General features: G+C 37.2%; 1 protein-coding gene across 1 annotated transcript in view; it reads right to left on the reverse strand.

Annotated features, from left to right (window-relative positions):
- PDE3B (phosphodiesterase 3B) overlaps nt 1-21,872 on the reverse strand; it is a 167,776-nt gene that overhangs the window by 41,101 nt on the left and 104,803 nt on the right. Inside the window, exons 3-5 of the mRNA XM_077866391.1 lie at nt 16,774-17,022; nt 13,665-13,804; nt 6,543-6,649 (exon numbers count right to left, since the gene is read on the reverse strand). Coding sequence (XP_077722517.1) covers nt 6,543-6,649; nt 13,665-13,804; nt 16,774-17,022 — 496 coding nt within the window. The remainder of the gene's footprint in view (nt 1-6,542; nt 6,650-13,664; nt 13,805-16,773; nt 17,023-21,872) is intronic.

The following is a 21,872-nucleotide window of genomic DNA, read 5'->3' on the forward strand; positions in this document are numbered from 1 at the left end:
GTAAAGATACATCTTCAAACTTCAGTTTATGGAAGAGCCTCGGATTTCACATCCTGCTTATAAGAGGCCTCTAGGTCAGCTCCAGGCAAATGACCGGAGCCTTCTCCTTTCCCAGATCTGGCCTGGGCAGATACACAGCCTGGCATATGTGCTCAGCCTCCAGAACCCCAGGAATCTGTCAGACGTTCTCAAGTTCCCTGTGGTCATCTAGTATCCAGGATTTCCTTGTAAATTCCCAGACAGCTCGTTTGCAGCAACTGAAGTCCCAGCCTTAGGCGCTCACAATGTTGCCTGGCATAAGGTTTGGTTCTTGTTTGTTTTTTTAGATTGCTGAGCTCTGAGTCCAATCAAATACCCACAACACCTGGGAACAGAGATTTCCCAAGGAGCTTCAGATTGGGACAGATTGCCAGTACTCAGTGGAGTTCAAGAAGAGGTCAGATCTCCCTGGTGGTAGCAATGCTACCTGCTTTGAGCAAAAGTGCCACTGATGGAGAGTCCCCAAAGAAAACATCACAAGACCCATAGTCTTACCCAGGTTTGGCAGTCTCTCTTGTTCTGTTTTTTTTCTCAAGTTTTTATTAATTCCCAATATTCTGAAATGGCTGAGTTTATTTTGTTGCCCTGTTTTTGTTGTTTTAGAGGAAAGTGAGTTTATGGAGAGCAGAGATCTCTCTGCCATTCCTGAAGGTCAATCTCTATATAGGATTTCAACACTTTGAAACTCATGGAGACTTGTTTCACAGTCCAGCCAATGGTCTACTGTTCTCCATCTTGTGAGTATTCTTTGAAAACATATTCATCCTGTGACAGCTGAATGTAGTGCTTTGCAGCCAGTTAGGTCAAGTCAGTTTGGACGTAAAAATCTCCAAATAGGACTACGGATTTGTCTATTTCTCTCTTTAATTTTATCAATTTTTGGCTTATGTATATTATAGCTGAGAGATCAAACCTACCTGCAACTGTGTATTTAGAGTGTGCATCTCGTAAAGATGCATATGCTTGAGTCTTGTGTTATTAACTGCCTGACAATCTTTGTCTTTTAACTGGAGTGTATTTTCAATTTTTTGTTGAAAACTGGAGGTTTTAAAAATATGCATAACAACTCCAGCAGATCCTTGCCTCTGCTCCCCGTCCCCCACAAAGTGTATGTTTAATGTAATATAGTGTTCAATCTATCTTGCTATTTCTTTTTTTAGTTGCTCCCTTTTTTTGTCTTTTATCTTGTTTTGGATTCTTTTGGTTTATTTATTTATTTTTTTTTAATCATGCCAATGTTATCTCCCATATTCATTTTTTTCTTATACTTTTTTCTTTTATTCTTTTAATTGTCACTCTGGATGCTATAATGTATATCTTTGAAGTATGACTTTCTCTCAAATTTATACTTTTTACTACTTTTCAATCATTGTTAGTACAAGCTTAAATCTATTTACCCCTTCCTAACCCTTATATGCTATTTACCATATATTTAACTCCTTCATATATTATACATGCTACAAGAAAGTTATTATTGTGTTTTTAAACTAATATTCACCTACATATTTAGGCTTACTAGTGCTTTTCATTCATTTCTGCCTGTCTACACTTTAATCCAGATCATATTCCTCCTATCTAAGCTACTTCCTTCTCTGAATCTTAGTGCAGGTCTACTAACAATAAATTCTCTTAGCTTTCATCTGTATGAAAAAATATTATTTCCCTTTAATTGTTAAAAGATATTTTCATTGGGCAGCCCGGGTGGCTCAGTGGTTTAGCACCTGCCTTAGCCCAGGGCCTGATCCTGGAGACCCAAGATCGAGTCCCGCATCGGGCTCCCTACAGGGAGCCTGCTTCTCCCTCTGCCTGTGTCTCTGCCTCTCTCTCTGTCTCTCATGAATAAATGAATAAAATCTTTTAAAAAAAGATATTTTCATTGGATAAATAATTCCAGGTTGGCATTTTTTTTTGTTTTTTCAATACTTTAAATATGTCATTCTATTGTCTCTGAGTTCATACTTGCTGTTGCAGAGTTACTATCAATATTACTGTTATTTCCTGGAAAATAGCCTTTTTAAATCTGGTTGAGATTTTTCTTGCATTATAATTCAGGAGTTTGGCGGAAATCCCTAGCTATGATTTTCTTTATCTTCTTGGGGTTCACAGAGTTTCAGGAATTTGTTAATTCCCCTATTATTTTGGAAAACTATTCTGCCCTATTGTCTCTCTCCTCCCCTTTTGGAACTTCATTTATACACACATTACAACCATTAGTTGGGTCCAATATGTCTCTTAAATGTTCTGTTGCTTCGGATTATCTATGTTAAGGACTATTACATTTTCCGTTCTGTATTACCCTTCTTTATCTCTGATAACTCCTTGCTTAGGAGTCTGCATAGGCTGAAATTAATATAGCTACACTTGCTTTCTTTTGATTAGAGTTAGCATGGTGTACTTTCCTCCATTCATTTACTTTTAATCTTTATGTGTCTTTATATAGAAAGTGGGTTTCTTAGACAATATATAGTTAGGTCAATATATAGCTTTTGATCTACTCTAAAAATATATGTCTTCATTTTTTAATTATTTATTTATTTATTTTAAAGATTTATTTTCATTTTTTTTTAAAAGAGGGACAGAGAGAGAGGAAGGGAGCAAGAGCAAGCAGGGTGAGTAGACGGCAGAGGGAGAGAGAGAATCTTAAGCAGGCTCACACTCAGCACGGAGCCTGGATGCGGGGCTTGATCTCACGACTCTGGGATCATAACCTGAGCTGAAATCAAGAGTTGGACACTCAACCAACTGCATCACCCAGGCATCCCACAATATATGTCTTTCATTGGTGCATTTAGACACCTGATGTTCAAAGTGATTCCTGATACAGTTGGATTAATAATACCTATTATGTCAATTACTGTTTTCTATTTTTGCCCTTGTTCTTTGTTCTTATTTATCTCTCTTACTCTTCTGCCTTTGTGGTTTCAATTGAGCATTTTTAAAAAATTTTTTTTTTTAATTTTTATTTATTTATGATAGTCACAGAGAGAGAGAGAGAGAGAGAGGCAGAGACACAGGCAGAGGGAGAAGCAGGCTCCATGCACCGGGAGCCCGATGTGGGATTCGATCCCGGGTCTCCAGGATCGCGCCCTGGGCCAAAGGCAGGCGCCAAACCGCTGCGCCACCCAGGGATCCCTCAATTGAGCATTTTATATGATTCCACTTTCTGTCTTTTCTTAGAATGTTAGTTATACTTCTTTTTCAACTATTTTTAGTGGTTGCCCTAGAGTTTGTATACATTTACAACTAACCCAAGTTCACTTTAAAGTAACACTACACTACTTCACAGAAACCTTGTAATAATGAGTACCTTATATAATAAAATAATCCTAATTCCTCTGGTCTTATATCATTACTGTCATTCATTTCATTTATATAAGGATATATAAATGCAAATATATACATAAGATATCTACATATAAGCATGTAGAATTGAATACATTGTTGCTATCATTATTCTAAATTGTTACTTAGATCAAATAAAGAAAAATAAAAGCTTTTAATTTTATCTTTACTTATTCCTTCTTCAATGCTCTTCCCTTCTTTTTTTTTTTAAGATTATTTATTTATTTATTCATGAAAGACACAGAGACAGAGGCAGAGGGAGAAGCAGGCTACATGCAGGAAACCCAACGTGGGACTCGATCCTAGGACACCGGGATCACGCCTTGAGCCGAAGGCAGATAGATGCTCAACCAATGAGCTACCCAGGCGTCCCTGCTCTTCCCTTCTTTATGGAGATCTGAGTTACTAACCTGTAGTACTTTTCTTCTCTTTAAAGAACTTCTTTTAACATTTCTTGTCTGACACATCTACTGACAATAAGTTCCCTCAATTTTTGTTTGTCCAAGAAAGCCTTTTTTTCTCCTTCACTTTAAGAATTTCAAAAGTTACAGATTTCTAGGCGAGTGTTGATTCTCCCCCATCACTCTACTTGAATGGTTTATGAAGGTAAGTTTGATGTAATTATTCTTTTTGTTCCTCTATAGGTAAGTTATTTTTCCCACCTTTGGCTTTTTTAAGGATTTTTTATCTTTGGTTTTCTGTAATTTGAAAATTTTCTGGATCTATGGTTTGGTGTTTAACACCTTATTTGAGAAAATCCTCAGTCACTACTGTTTCAAATATGTCTTCTATTCTTTCTTGCTTTCTTTTTCTGGTATTTCTTTTGCAGTTGCCCACAATCCTTGGATATTCTGTTCTGTTTTCTCAGTCTCTGTTTCTTTGTTTTTCCAGTTTCGAAGATTTCTGTTGACATATCCTAAAGCTCAGAGATTCTTTCCTCAGCTGGAGGGGAGCTCCATTAAAGGCATTCTTTATTCTATTCAGTACTTTTGATTGTGAGCACTCATTTTTGTTTTGTTATTTTAGGATTTCCACCTCACTACTTACATTACCCATCCATTCTTGCATATTGTCTACTTAATCCATTAGAACCCTTAGTTTGCTTTTAGTTTTTTTAGTTTTCCCTCTTCCTTTGGTGGGAGAATGACTAGAGCAGACTGAAGCTGAGTATTTCCCTTCCCCCAGGTTAGCTGGGCTCTGATAAATTCTCGGTTAACTAGGCTCTGGTTAACTAGTTTCCTCTGAAGGCAGCCCTGTTAAGAAGAGGAAAGGGCTCTGGTGTCTTTAAAAATGGTTCCTTTTCCCTTCCCCCTGATAGAAGCATGTTCTCTATGATTTCTGAGAGAATCTGGTCAAGCTCTTAAAGATGAATCCCACAAAATTGTGGGGGGCTCCTTATGATTGGGTCTTTCGGGAGTTTTTAACACTCAGAGTTACCCTCCAGCAAGTTGCCAATTACAGTTCAGGCTTCCCAACCCCAGCACTGGTTCCAGGTACTGGTCCTGAGTTTCCCCTTCTCTTCTCCAAGAAGTCATTACTTTCTGTATTTGCTTGCTTCTCCAGTTTTGGAGGGACCCGCTGCCCTGTGTCCTATCTCTCTTATGGATCCTCAAATAGTTTTTTTTTTTTTTTTTAAAGTCTGTTCAGCTTTTTTACTTGTTAGGACAGAATGGCAGCTTCTAGGCTCCTTAACGTGCAGAACCAGAAGCCACAAGTATTCTGTTATCTATATATTTTTCCCCTGGTGTTTCAGTTTGGATATTTTCTATTTTTCTGTCTTCAAGTTCACTACTCTTATTTTCTGTTGTGTCTAATCTGTTCTTAAACCATTCTATAAGCCTTTTAATGTAATCAACCACATTTCCCAGCTCTACACTGTCCATGGTTTCTTTTCTGTGTGCTCCAGTTCTATGATAAAATTATCCATCCATTTTTGTCCACCTTTCCGTCTCTTTTTTTTTCTTTCTTTTAAACATTATTATTTTAAAGCTTCTGTTAAATTCAACATCAATATCATAGGTAGATCTCCCTTTAGTGTTGGCTTTTCTTGCCTGTCAATAACATGGTCCTGCCTCTTCACATGTTTTATTGTTTTTCTATTGTATGCCAAACATTGTATATAAAAGAATTCTGTAATTGTATATTCCATTGCCCATATCAGACATAATGTACTTTATTTATTTTTTTAATATTTTATTTATTCATGAGTGACAGAGAGAGAGAGAGGCAGAGACATAGGCAGAGGGAGAAGCAGGCTCCATGCAGGGAGCCTGATGTGGGATTCAATCCTGGGACTCTGGGATCACACCCTGGGCCAAAGGCAGCCACTCAACCGCTGAGCCACCCAGGCATCCCCATAATGTACTTTAAAAGTAGGTATTAGTGTTGTCCTGTATTGCTTATGTTGCACCTGCATCTGTCGTCTAAAACATTTTGAAGTGTTCTATAATCTTTTGAGTTAAAGAAAATTCCTTAATTATAGTGAGGGTGGGTGAAATGAGTAAAGGAACAAACCATGGGGATGACGACTACAGTTGTTAATACTGGATTGTATATTTGAAAAGTGTTAATAGAACAGATGTTAAAAGTTATCACAGGAAAAAATTGTGACTATGTATGGTGACAGATGTAAACTAGACTTACTGTACTGATCATTTTGTAATATATGCAAATATCAAATCATGTTTGTACACATGAAACTAATATACTGTTATATATCAATTATACCTTAAATAAATAAATGGGAAAAATTCTATTGGAAAGACTTACTAAGATAGAGTCAGGTTTCTTCCGCTCTCATATTAAAAATTTTTTTTCCTTTATAATTGCCACACTGCAAAAGAATACCCTTTCCAAAGAATTTTCCCTTGTTTTGGATATATGAATCTGGATCTGCAACTCTTGAGGTTAAGTAGCTCTGTATTTTATCCCTGAATCCCTAGTGCCTAACAAAGTACCGGGTGCAGAGTGAATGTTCAAAAACTGTTATTGAAGGAATGAGCAAATGGTCAACTAATAACCAATCCAAATTGCTTAGTCATATTAATTTACAACACATAAAATGGTATTCAAAGTTACCTCTAACTGTATATTGAAAATATTTTGCACTATTATATACTTTGAGATCTCCCACATTTAAATCATAAAGAATGATTTCTTACCAGCTCTTCTTAGACCTATATGGTGAGTTAGGGATACAGAAGATGACCTTTGCTTCGGGATTGTCAGAAGATTTGAACTAAAAGGCCCATTTAGATAGGATCCTTGACTAAAAGGGAAAGATAACAGATTAAGAATTTTAAAGCCATGGGAAATTTCCTCTTTTTTATTCATGGTCTTCAGTTCAACTAGGAAACATTTACTTATACATTCAGAGTTTAGACATCTATCTAGTGCTTACAGGCCTAAAGGAGGAGCCAGTAAATGTTTTCTGCAACGGACCAATTAGCAAATAAATACTTTTGGCTTTATAACTACTCGACCCTGAGTATAAAAGCCACTGTAGCATAAAAGCAGCCACAAATAATAAGAAATAAGTATGATTGTGTTTCAATATAATTTTATTTGCAAAAAACAGGTTACAGACCACACTGAGCCCACGGGCTGTAGTTTGCTGAACCCTGGTATTAAGCAGGTTATCATAACATCTGGAGGACTTCTTAGAACACAGATTGCTAGTTCTACCTGCAGGTTCATTAGGTCTGGGGCAGGCAGGGCCAGTAATCTGCATTTCTAATAAGTTCATAAGTGATGCTGGCACTGCTGGGTCCAGGGACCTCACTGAGAATCACTGGCCTAAGATATACAGTTTTCACTATTTCCTGCCCCCTCTCTTCACAGCTATCGATTACCCATTAACTCAGTCACTTCCTGTAACTATTTTTTATAGGTTTCAGAGGTCTTATGAAGAAATTAAACATAGGTAGGCAATCACACAGTACACCAATGTGATACATAAAATGCAATTTAAGATTATATATTTGAAAGCTTTCCAGTGCCAGCCATATAGCAAGTACACCATAAATTTTACCCTTTCTTTGATACTCACTAGCTTGTTTTCTTCTGTCAACATCTCACGTGGGCACTTTGCCACAGGCTCAAGGACAAATCTAGATTATCTGCTTTTCACTCAGTATTTTTTAGTGTAGGCTAAGTTCTCAATAAACTCTTCTCCAACTGCTTCATTTTTTCTATATGTCCATACTCATTATTCAAGGAAGGCCTATTTTTTCTGTGACGTAAAAGATTTTATTCATGTCTCTATTACATTTATACATAGTGTATTAGAATTTCACTGATTATAGATTCTTTTCCCTCATTATTTTGTGATTTTCTCTAGGGGCTATAAGACATATCTCTACATCCCCAGTGGATATAGCACAGTGCCTGATAAAGGTGTTCAATGGGATAAATGAATGATCTTCTCTTTAGGTTCCTAGTCTCAATTTTCTAGAGAATATATCGATCATTTTTGCTCCCCAATTTTGGGTGGACTCTCTTTCTTTCCCTAACTCTTGCTTTCAGGCTCTCCTTGGACCTTTTTCTAGAAACCCATGTTTGTTCTATATTCCCATGGAAGAAAAAAATTCTGTATTATAAAAAGAGAAGGCATGCAAAACCAGTTAGCAATCATTAAAACTTCCTTACTGACATTAACAAAAATTTTAACACTATTTTATTGTGTACCATTTATTGTTTTAGGTAGTTTACATACTTTTATCTTTTTTTAAGTCTCCTACTATTTAACAGATAAGGAAACTGAGGCTTCTAGAGGCTAAGTAATGTCCCCCCATTCACACAGCTAAAATTTACAGTGGCAGAGCTAAAATTCAACCTCTAATTTGTCTCTAGAAGGAGAAAGCATTTATTTTCTACCTATTTTTAAAAGGTGTTGGCCACATCTCCCACAAAACAATTCTATCTTTGTGTGTTTCTCCATCTGTAAAATTAGAGATTCAGAAGTAACGCCCCCCGCCCCCCCGCCCAGTTTCATGGGTAGAATTTATTGATTCATCAGTTGCATATAACACCCAGTGCTCATTACATCAGTGCCCTCCTTAATGCCCATCACCCAGTTTCCCCATCCCCTCATTCATCTCCCCTCCGGAGGTAAGGACTTTTAAATGAACATCTAACTTTTGGAGTCTATCATGTTTTATCCTCAAGCCAGTAGTAATGATAATTTGTTGATGATGTCACAAAAAGAGGCAGTATGCAAGTAATGCCACCCAATAAATTCATCTCCGGCTAACACTCAGTCCTTCTTTGTATTTGAGATTTCCTTGCTCACATGTTAAGTGGGGGAAATGAGGAAAGCGCAGTAAGAATACCACTCAGGGCTATCTTCAAACAGAAAAATTTGTGTATTCTACCAAAGTTTACTCCCTGATTAATTGTCAAAACAAAGCTACATCTTTGTCCTTTTCAAAATGCGCCCACAGCAAGGCTCCATAGTTTTCTACCTTGATCTAGGGTCTTAACATTTGAAGCATACCATACAGTCAGTTAGCTGTGTAGAATTGAGAGGTACAGGTCAAATTATAGGTTTTCAGCTGAGTTCTAGAATCGTCTCATTAATTCCTGGCCTACAACCAGATAAATGTACACTCCAATGAGATTACATAAAATACTGAAGAAAGCAGAGGAAAGAAGGATGGGAATCTAAAAGTTTATTAATAGTTGGTAGGAGGATGATTGAAATCATATTTGGGAATCATTACAAGAGATTGTCAAGTTATGGTCACAGAGTTAAGCCACATGTTAAGAGTTGATTTTCAGCTAACCAATGCAAATTACCCTGATAAGGTTTGTATGTGTGTGTGTGTGTGTGTGTGTGTGTGTGTGTGTGTAGCTGTATAAACTTGTTGGCTGTATGTCTAGATTCACAGAGTAATTCTCTTAAGAAACTGAGTGAGATGATGCCATTAGCCCCCTTGAATCTCTTCAGCTCAAATAGGGTCCAGGGATTGGTATAAGTCTCTAATACATTATGAGATCCAGAATTGAGAAGCTGGTTCCCTAGTGCATTATTTAAGGAACATAGTTCCTAACAAGTTCTTTCACTGATTACCAGATCAGTTATGGAGAGGAAGGATAAATTGGAGAATGAGTTAAAGGGAAGGCTCCTTAGCGTAGGGGTGACTTAGTCAATAGCCCACGGAGTTTTGGGAAACAACTTGCCTGCTTTTCCCCACGGAAAGTCTGTTCAAAGGAAGTGAGCTGTGAACTCTAAATATATGTATGTGCTCTGTTTAGCCACAGGGAGGGCTGGGTCCTAGCAGTCAGTCCAAGGATACAAGCATAGCCATTTTTTAAACCATAGTGTCAACCCTGGAACTCAGAGATGGGTAATCCAATTGTCAGCTAACTCAAAAAAACCTTATTCTACATTTCCTGGAACTTCGTGACCACAGAATCTTTATCCTAGGTCTTAAGCTTCAGCAGAAGGCAGCATCCATTGTCATAATCTAATATGGACACCATACTCCTGCAGGACATTTGTTAAGCAGCTGTTTACCTTTAAAGATCCATTTTAATGCAATCAAACTCATCACGGTAATCAAGCAGGCCTCAGAAGAGCAGTAATGACTAATACACAGTAGAAAGTGAAAGTGCCAAAAAATAAAATAAAAAATAAATAAAAATAAAAAGAAAGTGAAAGTGCCATAAAAGAGGTAAAGAAAAGGTGTTAAGGAGATTCAAAGGTGAAACAGATTACTTCTCCTTGGAAACCAAGGGAGGAAGACATCAGGGTGTTAGTCTTTAGAGGTGACACCTGAGCCCAGTCTTTTAGGCTATACAGACATGAGGGTGAGAAGACATGTTCCAGGGGGAGAGAGCAACTATAGGGGGGCATAGAAGCAGACAAATAGAGGGAAGCGCAAATAGTTAAACATGACTGGAGTTTCAGATAAATAGAGAAAGACTGATGTATTTTGGTGTTGTAATCAATTAAAATCTCAAGTCCTGTGAGAGATGAACAGTGCTGAACTCTTCAGGGCAGGTAATACGGTGGCTGTTCAAATGCAGTAACTCTTCTGCCCTGGGGTTTTCTTCCTTTGGATTCCTGTTATCATATCTATCATAAAGTGTATAATACTTCACTTTTTTCTCCAGACAAAGCATGAAGAAAGGCAAAATTCAATCCTATAGGGCAGCCCTGGTGGTGCAGCGGTTTAGCGCCGCCTGCAGCCAGGGCGTGATCCTGGAGACCCTGGATCAAGTCCCACGTCAGGCTCCCTGCATGGAGCCTGCTTCTCCCTCTGCCTGTGTCTCTGCCTCTCTCTCTCTCTGTGTCTCTCATGAATAAATAAATAAAATCTTTTAAAAAAAATTCAATCCTATATTACTCTCTATTCAAACAAGGTGGGCTGGGAACTTTAATTCAGCTTAATTTTCAAACGGGTTAAACTAAAAATGAAAATTATCAGGAAAAGTTGAAGGAAGAGTTTAACGCACGTCACATGCCTACATTTTCACCTAGAGAGCATTCCGAGTCATTTTTCTGTTCTCATTCTTTGCAAGATTGCTCATGTCTTTTAGTTTACTTTTTCCAAGTAAGAGTGCAGCTTTGACATAAGGGAATAACAGGGTTTCAAACCCCAGGCTAGGAATTTGGGTCTTATTCTATAGGCATTGGTAAAGGTTCCAAAAACTTGATGACTGTTTAAGGAAGATTTGTGGCAGACAGGTAGGAGATGGATCAGGCTGCAAAGAATATTAGAAATAGAAAAGCCAATTAAGAGGATGACAGTCCAGGTAAGAATAAGCATGAAGCAGTGTAGGCAAAGTGAAAAAGAAGAGAGAGCAGAAAGGAAACAAGATGCAGACATAGACCTGACAGCTGGTATCAAAAGGATGCAAAGATAACATCAACTTTTCTAGCTAAATCCATTTTTTTTTAAGCAACCACCAAACTAGAGTGTAGTAGCATTATGTCAGGAAATAAGGGCAGAAACACAGTAACATGAAAATATACTGGAGGGATGAGAAATTTGGTTTCAGTCAGAGCTTTGGGGAATGAGAGGTTCAATTCTGGAATCATGTTGAAAACACAGTTGGGAGCATTTTTTTAAATTATTTTTTTTTAAAAAAGATTTTATTTATTTACTCATGAGAAATGCAGAGAGAGAGAGAAGCAGAGACACAGGCAGAGGGAGAGGCAGGCTCCATGCAGCGAGCCTGATGTGGGACTCAATCCCGGGACCCCGGGATCATGCCCTGGGCCGAAGGCAGGCGCTAAACCACTGAGCCACCCGAGCTTCCCATTTGTTGGGATCATTTAAAATCACAGTGAAGCTATACTCAGAATCCAATGCTAGGTTCAAATCAAGACTCAAAAATATAGGACATGTGACCTCAGTTTTGGGTGCTCTAATAAAGTCAAGATGAATGCCTCATGATTCCAGATTCACAAGTCTATTTGCTTAAAGCCTAAAGGTTCCTGAACAAAACATTACCATATGTGAAAGATCTATAGCTATGCTGCCTAAAATGACTGCCATACACGGACGCCTGCGTGGCTCAGTAGTTGAGTATCTGCCTTCGGCTCAGAGTGATCCAGAGTCCCGGGATCGAGTTTCACATCAGGCTCCTTGCATGGAGCTTGCTTCTCCTCCCTCTGCCTCTCTGTGTCTCTCATGAATAAAAAAATAATATTTTAAAATAAAATAAAATAAAATGACTGCCATACATGGCTATAAGATGGCCACATATGACTCTTTGTATTTTACTTAAATTAATTAAATCAAATTTAAAATTCAGTTCCTTAAACATACTAGACATATGTCAAGTGGTCAGTAGCCACAGGTAGCTAGGGATTGCCATACTGGATGGTATGGAAATAAAATATTCCCATAATCACAAAAATTTCTTTTTAAAACATTTTTAAAAAGATTTTATTTATTTATTCAGGAGAGACAGAGAGAGAGAGAGAGAGAGAGACTGGCAGAGACACAGGCAGAGGGAAAAGCAGGCTCCGTACTGGGAACCAGAGGTGGGACTCTATCCCGGGTTTCCAGGATCACACCCTGGATCGAAGGCAGTGCTAAACCACTGAGCCACCCAGGCTGCCCCATCATCACAAAAATTTCTATTGGACGGCACTGATCTAAGATGATGTTTCTCATGGTTAAGAAATATGTCATATTTTCAGTTCCTATCATCATTGACTTCCCCATATCCCACTGCCATTAAAAAGCAAAACAAAACAAAACAAAAACAAGACTGTCATGTTTAGGCTCTGCATTTGCATTCTCCAGTACTATGCTCTTTCTACATCAATCCACTCCTGTTTATCTATTATCTATCACTCAATTTTCTTTTAATAAAAAAGGAGTTCATCTACTTGAATATATTATAGAAAATTCAAATTAAAAAAAATCACACAAGAATCTAGAAAATTTTGTTTGCTCGTCCTTCCTATATAAATGTTAACACAACTTTTAACAAATTCGTATGATCCAACCCTGCCATCTGCTGTTTCAAATGTGTAACTGTACAGCTCGAGCTAAATGCAGTACAACACATGCCCAATAAGGACAGCGCAGAAAGTTTACGCTGATTCCAAGTCTCTTAACATCCTTAGATGAGTGGCTAAAGAGCAGTTCGTAACTCCCACAGGAGAGCACTATGTTTCCTGGCTGCTTAAAAACAAAGTACTGAATCTTTGGTTATGAGGGTAAATGGGTATATTTACATTTAGAAAATTTCTGTCCCTGCATCTTCCCAGGTTCATTTAGCTGCAGTTACTGATGGCTTTCGTGTGCAGCATTAGCACCGGTCAGTTCCAAGTCAACCGTCCAGTGAGTACAGGATGTATTAGTAGTCGTAGTCCTCCAGCAAGAACAGAGCTTAGGGAAGAGTTCTGCTACCTTGTGTCTACCCTCGGAGAGAAGCCTGGGAACGTGCTCCTCCGCTAGCAAGTCAGTAGCTCCGCTGACCCAACTTTGGATGCTGTGCACTGACGGGTGTGATCGCCCCCATAAGCCTAATTTAAAAGCTTTCCTACCCTGTCCTAAACTGACTCTCACTTCCTCAAACCGCCTCCCTGATTTTTCTTCTCAAGGCCCCAGCATGCCTCGTACCCAAGGTACTTAAATGTTTTGGAGAAGACACGTTTGCTTCCTTTTAAGGATCAGTTTCTCTATGGTGCCTTATGACCACCCGTGCTGTCCTAGGTCTAAAATACTTCAACTGTTCCTTCTGCTTTTAGTTATTTCAAACCTCATTCAACAAAGTGGATGTATTTGACTCAAGTTTCTTTAAAAGACTGGGGATTTTACCTCGAAATGCCAAACTCTTGGTGTGGCCTCTTGCCATTCCCGCGCTCCCACCTTGAAGACTGTTCTGCGGGCGGCGGGCCTGAGGCTGTGGAGCTCCTCCTCAGCTGTGGAGTCGATAGACTAGTCCTACTGCTTAGGCCCTGCGGGATAATTGAACAGTGGTTAAAATCGTCACCTTCAGATCTGCTGTGTGTGCATCAGTCAAGAGGACGTACAAAGATATCAATGCAAAGTATCTTTTTAACAGGTACAGGAGAAATAGAACATTTTACTCTGAAAAGCCATCAAATTTGCTCCAAATTTTACATTCTATACTGTTGTTCAATTATTAACTCTTCCTCCCACTTAAAAAAATGATCTCTGAATGCCCTACAATTTAACAAGATACTTATTTTTTGTACACATCACCCCCTCGTTTCATGAGAAACAAATGCTTACAAATTCAAAAGTTGATATGAAAGATTTACCCTGAAAAGCAATTGCAGAGGACAAGCTTCAGATCAGGGACAAAAGCCCTATATCCTAAGCCTTTTTTTATTTTCAGTACAGTGCTAATGTACGTAGGGTTAATCTGGAGAAAGTGAAAGATTCAGAGCCATCTTTTTTTTTTTTTTTTCAGAGCCATCTTTTTAATTAACAAACTCAGAACACCATTAGCATTAATAATATCTTAATTTTTGGGCAGCCCAGTGGCGCAGCAGTTTAGCGCCGCCTACAGCCCGGGGTTTGATCCTGGGGACCCTGCATCGAGTCCCACGTCGGGCTGCCGGCATGGAGCCTGCTTCTCCCTCTGCCTGTGCCTCTGTCTCTCTCTCTCTCTCTCTCTCTGTGTGTGTCTCTATGAATAAATAAAATAAATAAAATCTTTAAAAAAATATCTTAATTTTTGAAAATATTCCGAATTGATCTACTCAATTAACCAAAGTTGGTTTTTTTTTTTTTAAACTACTGAATGGGTGGGTTTTTTTTTTTTTTCTTTTTTTTCCTGAATGGGTGTTTTACTGAGATTTACATAAAACAGTTTTTGCTTCTTCTGAATTTTCCCCATTAACAGATACTGAAACCATCTCAGAGATAAATATCTCCTATGTTTAAATTTCCCAATGATGTTGATTTTGTAAAGATTCATAGTTAGACTCAGAGAAAAAGTTCTTTGTGGAACATAATCCTTTCTGGCTATAATTTAGGTTCATATAGTCTTTCTTAGTTCTTAACACACATATAAGACATTTACATTAAATTACTTTTTACAACTCCTTTTCCTCACTAATTATCTTTTCATAAATAGCTATGGTTCTTTTCTGGAGTAGCGTCAGTCTTCTTCTATTCTATTCCAAAAGCAGAGACAAATCAGATGTGAAAGAAGTTTAAAGAACACAATGAAACGAAATAAAGGTTACTTCCTGGTTCTTATAGGACTTACTATCAGTACCAAAAATAAACCTGATTACCTAGAATGTTCAGGAAATGAGGCACTTAGGCATCCTGTTTAATTAATATTGTTTAAAATGTTTTTAAAATGTACTAGTGCACTTTTTTACACAGTATACACAGTAACAAACATAATGGTGTCAGTAAGATTTTCCTGATTAAGATTTTTAAGGAAAAAAAAAAAAGATTTTTAAGGATTATTATTTTTAAGATTGCTCTTCTGTTGTGTCCAGTATACTTCAATTGAAAAAAGAAAAAAACTGCAAATGACATCAAATGTCAATGGAAAATACAAAAGAGCATATCACATATGTTCATAGTTTCCACATGTCAAGTGAAAACTAAGAATAGAGTTATTTAATTGATGAATTTTTTACTGTCACTTTTTGATGCTTGTGATTAACCTATTTCTCTTAGGTAGAGTGCTAAAAAGAATGTCAGACAGCTTGGGGCAGCCCAGATGGCTCAGCGGTTTAGCTCCGCCTTCGGCCCTGGGCCTGATCCTGGAGACTTGGGGATCGAGTCCTGCGTGGAGCCGTGGAGCCCGCTTCTCCCTCTGCCTGTGTCTCTCATGAATAAATAAATAAAATCTTTAAAAAAAAAAAAAAGAAATAAATAAAGAATGTCATGCAGCTAAGTACCATTGTTAATTGGACTTTGACGAAGGCAGGTGCTACTGTATAAATTTCTTAAAAATAAAAGCATCATATAATCACCTATCATCTAGATTTATGATCAGTAATTACCAAAATTTTGCCCTAACTGAGCTTGCTTAATTTTTCAACATTTCTATATTCTAATGCTGAGAACTAACACAATGAACTATCTGATCAAAATCCTTCCAAAACTATATTTAACTGTTTCTAAGCTCTATATACACTATTACAATGAACAAAATTAACTGATTTGAATTTTATCTTCTCTTGATTAGTTTCTTTACCTGTGTAGAATAAGTTAATCTAGAATAGTCTCTAACATATTATTTCTCAAGTTTATGATTTTAGCTATTGATAAAGATATCGATTAATAAAATAAAGCTTATATTAAAACTCTGAATGAGCATAATATAAACCTACTTAGAATAGTATTTATTATTTCTTAAAGAAAAGCCTATTTTGAAGCATTGATATTAAGAAAAATTAATCCCATATCTAATAATGGAAAAAATCAATGTCTATTGGGCTATCCTTAGAGGGTAAAGGGGAAAAAAACAGATCAAAAAGATGTGAAAATCCATTTAAGATAATGCTATGTAATTCATAAAATGAATATTATAACGACCAATTCTTTGTGGTTCAATAAGAACGATTCCTGGATTCTAAATAATACAATAGATTAATTAATGACATGACTGGACTACTACTTTGTTATACAAGCCTAGAATTCAATTTGTGTGTTGTTTTCTACTTCTTAAAAACAGTAACAATGATAAAGAGTTGTAACCGATGAAGTGATAACTGCTGATTATAGCAAAGTTATTTAGAATTAAAGCTGAATACTCAATTAGAATTATTTGAGATTTATAACCACCTCTTAAAGTCCCAAACAGCTCAATATACAGTATAAAAAAGCTGATCCTTGAAAAAGAAAGTATATTTTATCTAAGCTATAAAGGAGCACTTTTAATTTGAAAATATTAAACATGGTAAGTAGGGCTGGCTAATTACTGTATCTTGACCTTGTGAAGTTTTCGATCTCCTTTCTCAGTTGGGTCCTCTATTTCTGAGCAGGGGTAAAATCCAGGAAATGGCGTGAGAGGATTAATCTTTGGCCTACAGGAACCTGAGAAAGCACCCATCAAGCTACTGATACTCCGCAGGGAAGAAATGACTTGTGGGGGAAGGGTTGGATCAATCAGAAGATCTGACACCATATTTCGAGCCTCATTTAGCACTGAAAGATCAACTCCACTTCCACCTCCAGAATTCTAGAAAAGAAAAGAAAAAAGTAATATTACAGATTTGCTATTTAAACATTCTAACATTTCAGAAATATTCTATTTTAAATCAATAGAAATATACATTACACATCCACAGCAGTTCTTTCACTTACTTTACACACTTAAGAGGCAGTCGAGCACAGTGATAAGGCTCCATTGCAATGACATTGGGGCTTGAAATCGACACTTTAATCCTAACTGTATGATTTTGAGCAAATTATTTAACATCTGCACCTTTTAGTTTCTTTACCATAAAATGGAGATTATAACATCTACCTCATTAAGGGCTTATGTGAGACTTTAGTCTGAGAATACAGGTAAAATACATAAGGCAATGTATAGTGCATATATTAAAAATGCAATAAATAATAGTATATCTGTCGATATTATGGAAAATAAGATAAAAATACAGGAAAACGGGGTCAGAGTTCAAAGGAGACAGTGATTAACTTTGAACTCATGGTCACCAATAGTATCATGGAAGGAGTAACATCACACTTCACCTTAAAGAATGGATAGAAAAGATATTTTTAAAATTTAGAATGAATATTTTATTGACATATACACGTGGTCTGATTTTTACTTTTTGAAAATACATATAGGGATCCCTGGGTGGCACAGCGGTTTGGCGCCTGCCTTTGGCCCAGGGCGTGATCCTGGAGACCCGGGATCGAATCTCACGTTGGGCTCCCGGTGCATGGAGCCTGCTTCTCCCTCTGCCTATGTCTCTGCCTCTCTCTCTCTCTCTCTGTGTGACTATCATAAAAAATAAAAAAATAAAAAAAAATAAATGAAAATACATATATATGATGTTCAACTCAATTACCCATAGAAATGAGAACATGCATAATCAGAATAGTGAATTAAATGTTACTTGTGGTGCTTTTATTGTACCCTGAACTTATATTTGAGTGTGTCTGAAATTCATAATTACTGAATGCATGTAATGAGTTTACTATAAAACTGTTTAGTAAGTATCCTCAACACATTTTGGGACTAAGAAATGTTATGAAAGTTAGAACAATAATTAGCTAAATAATGTCTTTGCTCTTTGGAGAATTTTTTTCCCTGGTGAAGTATTATTTTATCTTAGTTTTTATGTGAAAATATTCCCTATTGCTAGGGTATAGCCCAGTTATTTCTAATCTTTATGAATAAATACTCCCCTATATATGTCACTATAGATAATTAAGGATATTTCTGACAAATAGCTTCCCATAAAATTGAATTTCTGAACCACAGTAAATGAACAGGTTAAGATTTGATCATTACTGTAAAACTGCCCTCCCATATGTTGGTTAAATCTATATGTCCACAAATTGTATTATAATAGCATCTATTTTCCCACACCTAAGTGAGAAATCTATTGATATTTGAGTTGGCATTCCCATACAATCATGTGTCATTTCTCAAATGTTTAATTATGACATGGCTTGCAGATTTTGGTTTTGGGTTCTTTTTTTTTCATATTTGGGATTCACTCAGCTTCTCAAATTTGTAAGATTACGTCTTTTGCAAAATATGGGGAAGTCTTCAGCCATCATTTTTTTCAAATAATCTTTTAAACTCACTCTCTCCTTCTCAGATACTGATATGAATTTTGGATCTTTTGTTATTGTCCCTAAGACTCTGTTCATTTTGTTTCCACCTATTTTCTTTCTGTTGTTCAAATTGGGTAAATTCTATTGCTTTAGCCTGAAGCTCACAGATTCCAACCTCTGTCATCTCCACTCTCCTACTGAGCCCATTCAGCAAGTTTTAATTTCCATTATTGCATTTTTCAGTTCCATAGTTTTCATTTCTTTCTTTTTTATAACTTCTATAGATCTACCTCAGAGATGTTGCAGGTTTGGTTCCAGACTACTGCAATAGAGTAAATAGCACAATAAAGTGAGTCAAAAGAAATTTTCTGGTTTCCTAGTGCATATAACAGTTATGTTTACAATATACCGTAGTCTATTACATGTGCAATGGCATTATGTCTAAAAAAAACAGTGTACATACCTTAATCTAAAAATACTTTATCTGGCCACCTGGGTGGCTCAGTTGGTTAAGAATCTGACTTTGATTTCAGCTCAGGTCAGGATCTCAGGGTTGTGAGATTGAGCCCTGTGCCAGGCTCCATGCTGGGTGTGGAGCCCGCTTAGAATTCTCTTTCTCCCTCTGCCCCTCCCCTCCATACTCTCTTCTCACTCTTAAAAAAAAAAAAAAAAAGATACTTTATTGCTAAAAAATGCTAACTATCATCTAAGTTTTTGGTGAGTTGTCCTCTTTTTGCTAGTGGAGGGTCCTGACTTTGACACTGATGGCTGCTGACTGATCAAAACAAAATGGTGGTTGCTAAAGGCTGGGGTGGCTCTGGCAATTTCTTAAAATAAATGAAGTCTGCTGCATTCAGTTGACTCTTCCTTTCACAAACATTTCTCTGTAGCATCTGATGCTGTTTGATAGCATTTTATCTACAGCAGAACTTCTTTCAAACTTGGGAGTCAATCCTCTCAAAACCTGCTGTTGCTTTATCAAGCTTATGTAATATTCTAAATCCTTTGTTGTCATCTCAGCAATCTTCACAGCAGCTTCACCAGGAGTAGATTCTATCTCATGAAACCACTTTCTTTGCTCATTCATAAGAAGCAACTCCTCATACGTATGTTCAAGTTTTATCATGAGATCGCAGCAATTCAGACTCTACTCCTGATTTTATTTCTCTTGCTATATCTACCACATGTGTAGTTACTTTCTCCACTGAATTCCTGAACCCCTCAAAATCATCAATGAGGGTTGGAATGAACTTCTTCCAAATTCCTATTAATGTTGGTATTTAAAGAAAAAAAAAAGTTGGTATTTTGATCTTTTCCCACTAATCACAAATATTTTTAATGGCATCTAGAATGGTGACTCCTTTTCAGAAGGTTTCAATTTTCTTTGCCCAGATCCAACAGAGGAATCACTATCTATCGTAGGCATCCTAGTTTAACATAATTCATAACCCTGTGATTTTCAGAATAGTAAATGAGCACTGGCTTCAACATCAAGTCACTAGGCCCTGATGTCTCCTCTCTGGCCATGGGAGGGTCTAGGTGCCATCTTCCAATAGAAGGCTGTTTCACCTGCACTGAAAATCTGTTGTTTAGTGTAGCCAACTTCATTAATTAGCTTAGATCTTCTGGATAATTTGCTGAAGCTTCTACATCAGCACTACATCAGCACTGACTTGAACTTTGATATTATGGAGATGGCTTCCTTCCTTTCCTTCCTTAAACCTCATGAACCAACCTCTGCTACATTCAGACTTGGCTTCTCCAGTTTCTTCATTTCTCTCTCTCTCTCTCTCTCTTTAAAGATTTATTTATTCATTCATTCATTCATTCATTCATGAGAGACACACAGAAAGAGCAGAGACATAGGCAGAGGGAGAAACAGGCTCCCCGTGGGGAGCCAGATTTGAGACTCATTCCTGGGACCCAGGATCATGCCCTGAGCTGAAGGCAGACACACTCAATCACTGGACACCCAAGTGTCCCTTCACTTCTCTCATCTTTCCTAGAATTGAAGAGAATTAGGGTCTTGCTCTGGATTAGGCTTTGGCTGCAAGGAATGTTGTAGCTGGTTTGATTCTCTATCTAGACACTAAAGTTTTCTCTGTATCATCAATAAAGTTTTACTTTCTTATGATTCACATGTTCACTAAAGTTCACTTTTACATTTCCTTCAAGAACTTTTTCTTTGCATTCACAACTTGAATGTCTGGGCAATAGGCCTAGCTTTTGACCTATCTCAGCTTTTGACATGCCTTCCGCTCTGAGTTTAATCATTTCTAGCTTTTGATTTAAAGGGAGAGACGGGGATCCCTGAGTGGCGCAGCGGTTTGGCGCCTGCCTTTGGCCCAGGGCGCGATCCTGGAGACCCGGGATCGAATCCCACATCGGGCTCCCTGTGCATGGAGCCTGCTTCTCCCTCTGCCTATGTCTCTGCCTCTCTCTATTTCTCTCTCTGTGACTATCATAAATAAATAAAAATTTAAAAAAAAATTAAAGGGAGAGACGTGTGACTTTCACTTGAACACTAAGAGGGCCTTGCAGGGTTATTAACTGACCAAATTTCAATATTGTTGCATCTCAGGAAATAAGGAGGTCCAAGGAGAAGGGAGAGAGATGGGGAAACAGCTGGTCAGTGGGGCAGTTATAACATATACAACATTTATTAAGTTCACTATCTTATATGAGCATGACTCATGGCACCCCAGAACAATTACAATAGTAACATCAATCTGATCGTAGATCACTTTAACAAATATAATAATGAAAAAATTTGAAATAATTTACCAAAATGTTGGAGAAACACAAAGTGAGCAAATTCTGTTGTTAAAGTGACAAAGCAAAAATAGATTTATTTGCTTGATGCAGGATTGCTACAAACCTTCAACTTATAAAAAAAGTCACAGTATCACTGAGGGGGGCACTTGACGGGATGAGCACTGGGTGTTATGCTATATGTTGGCAAATCGAACTTCAATAAGAAAATATACAAAAATAAATAAATAAAATAAAATAGAATAAAGCTGCTAAAAAAATTTTAGCTCATTACTTTACAATGTCAACTCTAAAATTCTGAAGGATGGAAGAATCATATATAATGTAGTAACCATTAAAAACTTACATTAATATTTTCAAAAAAACCCCCACAGTATCTGTGAGGTGCAATAAAAGGGGATGTGTCTGTATTTTTGTTATTGTTGAGATTTTCTATTTTATTTGTAATTGCTTGTTAGAACATTTTTATGATGGCTGCTTTAAAATTTGTCGGGGGTGCCTGGGTGGCTCAGCTGGTTAGATGCC

Source organism: Canis aureus, chromosome 23 (assembly GCF_053574225.1).
Source record: "Canis aureus isolate CA01 chromosome 23, VMU_Caureus_v.1.0, whole genome shotgun sequence".
Lineage (NCBI taxonomy): Eukaryota > Metazoa > Chordata > Mammalia > Carnivora > Canidae > Canis > Canis aureus.